The 3,526-nt window shown below is 30.9% G+C and overlaps 1 protein-coding gene across 2 annotated transcripts; it reads left to right on the forward strand.

The window, feature by feature from the left end:
* Nucleotides 1-1,806: 1,806 nt before the first annotated feature.
* LOC136203772 (EG45-like domain containing protein) lies at nt 1,807-3,111 on the forward strand. Of its 2 annotated transcripts, XM_065994998.1 has the most exons (4): nt 1,807-1,943; nt 2,195-2,361; nt 2,435-2,495; nt 2,936-3,111. In XM_065994998.1, the coding sequence occupies exons 1-4, from the start codon at nt 1,823-1,825 to the stop codon at nt 3,013-3,015; spliced, it is 429 nt and encodes a 142-aa protein (XP_065851070.1). In that variant the 5' UTR covers nt 1,807-1,822; the 3' UTR covers nt 3,016-3,111. The 2 variants fall into 2 exon arrangements, with proteins under 2 accessions (XP_065851070.1, XP_065851069.1); XM_065994997.1 differs by having other exon boundaries at nt 2,195-2,495; nt 2,936-3,076.
* The last annotated feature ends 415 nt before the right edge of the window (nt 3,112-3,526 follow it).

Genomic DNA, 3,526 nt, shown 5'->3' on the forward strand with positions numbered 1-3,526 from the left:
ATCCTGAGTTTCTTTTCACCTGTAATTAGACTTGGCAATTTTCGTGTTCGTGTCGTGTCAGGTTTTGGGTTTGTGTCAAAACCTGAAACACGAACATGACACGAAAACTTTTCGTGTCAGAAAATCAAAACACGAACACGACCTACTCTTGACACGGTAAACACGACACGACACGAATTTTTTACAAAACCAATTAAATTGACACGATCTGACCTGCTAACACGACCTAACATGCTCAACACGGCCTGTCCAATACGACCCGACCTGTCATTCCAAATATTTTGAATTTTATTTCAAATTCATAATTTGAAAAATTAAAACCTAATAAGTTAAAATAATTATTACAAACAATCTGAAATATGTTTCAAATTTTTAGAAAAATGATTTTCCTATAAAATACCCTTACATTTCCAAACCCTAAAATCATAAGGGTATATTTGTAATTAAATTTTGGGTCAGTTTCGTGTTTTCGGGTTGACACGAACACGACACGAAAATTAACATGTCATTTCGTGTCGTGTCAACTTTCATGTCGTGTCATAAAACCATAAACACTAACACTAAAAAAGCGTGTAGTGTTCGTGTCGTGTCATCGGGTCGTGTGTCGCTTTGCCGGATCTACCTGTAATTAACTTTTGCCAATTTATGACCCATTAATCTACTATTCTGTTTCAAAAAAAATAACAATAACACTAAATTTATATTCTTTTTAAAAAAAGCACTAAATTTATATTTATTTTTTGAAAAACACTAATTTTATACATTTATTGCATTGTTAATTGCAAACTCAAAGCACACGGAAAAAACAGTCTTGACATATAGATTTCATATGTAATAGCAAGAAACAAAAACCGTCGGCAATAGTTCAGAATCGGGTAATTTACACCCATGATTTTCGATTTTTCAAATCACCATTTTCGGAATTTCTTTTTAAATAATCACTTTTTCTCCTTAACCAAACAATACGAAAATTATATAAAAAATAAGATGTTCAAAAATTAAAATTGTTTAAAATATAATTTCCTTCAACTGCAAAGAATGATTACCTTATATTGAAGTGGTCATCTTGATCCATAATAAAAAAATATATGATATATTAGTAAAACGTAAAGTTTAAGTTAAAAAGATATAACATCGATTTTGAAGTTCAGATACTATAAAAAAAAGTATAATAAAAGTAAAAAGTTGAGGGCCATGAGCATAACTTCTCCATTTAAAATGTTCTAAACTCTCATTTTCTCTGAGAATAAAAATAAAATTAAGGTCTAATACATAAATAACTCCTTGAACTTGTTCAAATGTTGCAACTGCTCCCTCTAACTTTCAATTGTAACAACTTACCCTTTAAACTTGTTCAATTGTAAAACATAACTCCAAATTGAGAATTTTTGTACTCCGTACTTGAAGCAACCATAAAAACGTTTCCCCGGATTCGTATCACGCCAAAGATCTAAATATCACACTCCACGAGCGTTGCAGCTTTCGTATTTCACGTGTTTCTTCAATTACAGTCCATATCAGCAATTTGGGGTTATGTTTTACAATTGGACAAGTTTAAGGGATAAGTTGTTACAATTGAAAAGTCGGAAGAGAAGTTGCAATATTTGAACAAGTTTATGGGTTATTTATGTATTAGACCTAAAATTAAAGCACATTGACAATTTTGGAGCCAATAACGGTATAGCTAAAAATTGACTTTTTTAAATAGCTTTTATATTTTGGACGTTGACAATATCTATATCTATGAACTATATATACATATTTTTGTTTAAATATTGATTAATTAATTAATATTGTTGCAGGAATTGAATTAAATTTAAAGATGTCTCAAGTAATTGGAATTTCTCCAATTCTGTTCCTCTTCTCCCTCATATCAGCAACGAATTTTCACTCTTCTCTTGCTGATATCGGCCCTGCTGCTTATTACATTCCCCCGTATTTACGTAAGTATATATGTACATATGGAACCGTTTGGCTTACCTGTTTGTATTTACATAAGTATATATATACATATGGAGCCGTTTGGTTTACCTGTTTGTTACGGTTAACTGTTGAAAAAGCAGAGATTCCTCTTTCTGAAAAAAAGGTAGGGAAAGAAAAAAGAGGAAACAAACATCCACGTATATAATTATCTATATATTTATCACTGAATTTCAATTGATTTCTAATTATCTATATATGTTAATTGATGCAGCAAGTGCGTGTTTCGGTAATGACATGTCGCAGTTTCCGACGGATAACATGTTTGCAGCAGCTGGAGAAGGAATATGGGATAATGGGGCGTCATGTGGAAGGAGTTATTTGGTTAGATGTATAAGTGCATCTTCTACAACCATTTGTGACCCCTCAAAGACAATTCAGGTTAAGATTGTTGATCGTGCTCAAACTTCTGTTTCCAAACCTTCTGTTAATGGTGCTATTATTGTCCTCTCAGACACTGCCTTTTCTCAGTTTACTAACTCTCCGGCTTCTGTTGTTAACGTTGAGTTTCGCCAGTGAGTTTTCTTCTCCTCTTTAATTTGAGAATTATTCTAGAATGATTCGCATCTTATATTTATTGTAAGCAATTCTCTTCTTTTAGGTATTTTTTAGGGGTGACTTAGGCCTCCTATCAAATGTTAGGAGACCGTTGTTGGCCACCCGTAGATGTGGTCAAGTCATGCAAATGTCATCTCATGTGTTGTGTCGAGCTCGAGTTGAGCTTAAGAGGTTTTTGTCTAAAAATGTTTAACATAACCCAACTCAATTTATTGTTAAATTAGATAGACTCGGCAAATCGGTCTGAACTCGTTAAATCTCAAACCCAGTCCAAATAAACTCACCTAAAATTTAATATATTTAAAATTTTAAAACTATATTATAAGTTGAAGATTCATATATGAAATTCTATGTGTCTGATCAATTAATTAATGAAATTAAATTTTTCCTTGTACAGGGTTTGATGAAGCGGTGATATATATTATGATCAGCTTCTTCATTTATTTTTTCATATGTTCATCTCAGTTATTTTGTTAAGTATATATTAATTAGCATTTAACATAGAAAATTTAATTATTAAAGTTTAATTCTACAAAACTATATTATTATTATTATTTATGTAATTTAGTTGTGATATCATTATTATAATCTAATTATATGATGTCGACTATTACGTACTTATAAGATAAGTAGTTATCAGATTTTCCTATTTTTCATTAATTCTGGAAAGAGTTGAAAAATATAGTTTCCTGTTGGATCATCCGTACACCAATATTCAAGACTTTCGTTTTATCATTAATTATTGAATGTAGACGACTCAGTCTTGTTCATATTAGGATTCACATAGCAAAATTCTCTTAGGGTCCATGGTGTTTGTTGTTATAGTTTGTTTTTTTTCTTATAAAAAGCTATTTTTTTCAGTGATAAAAAACAAATATGAGGTGTATAACCGAATATCTAAAACTTTTCCATTTATAGTGAAAAGATAAAAAGAAGAAAAAAATGGAGTAACCAAACAGCCCCTTAAAATATGTTTGGTTCAACTGTT

The sequence above is a fragment of the Euphorbia lathyris genome, chromosome 8, assembly GCF_963576675.1.
Source record: "Euphorbia lathyris chromosome 8, ddEupLath1.1, whole genome shotgun sequence".
Lineage (NCBI taxonomy): Eukaryota > Viridiplantae > Streptophyta > Magnoliopsida > Malpighiales > Euphorbiaceae > Euphorbia > Euphorbia lathyris.

Excerpts from the sequence above, each read along its gene's own strand:
- LOC136203772 (XM_065994998.1), top strand. The coding sequence starts at position 1,823 with ATGTCTCAAGTAATTGGAATTTCTCCAATTCTGTTCCTCTTCTCCCTC. Across the intron at positions 2,362-2,434 it reads ACCCCTCAAAGACAATTCAG|ACACTGCCTTTTCTCAGTTT; the intron begins GTTAAGATTGTT and ends TTGTCCTCTCAG. Across the intron at positions 2,496-2,935 it reads GTTAACGTTGAGTTTCGCCA|GGTTTGATGAAGCGGTGATA; the intron begins GTGAGTTTTCTT and ends TTCCTTGTACAG.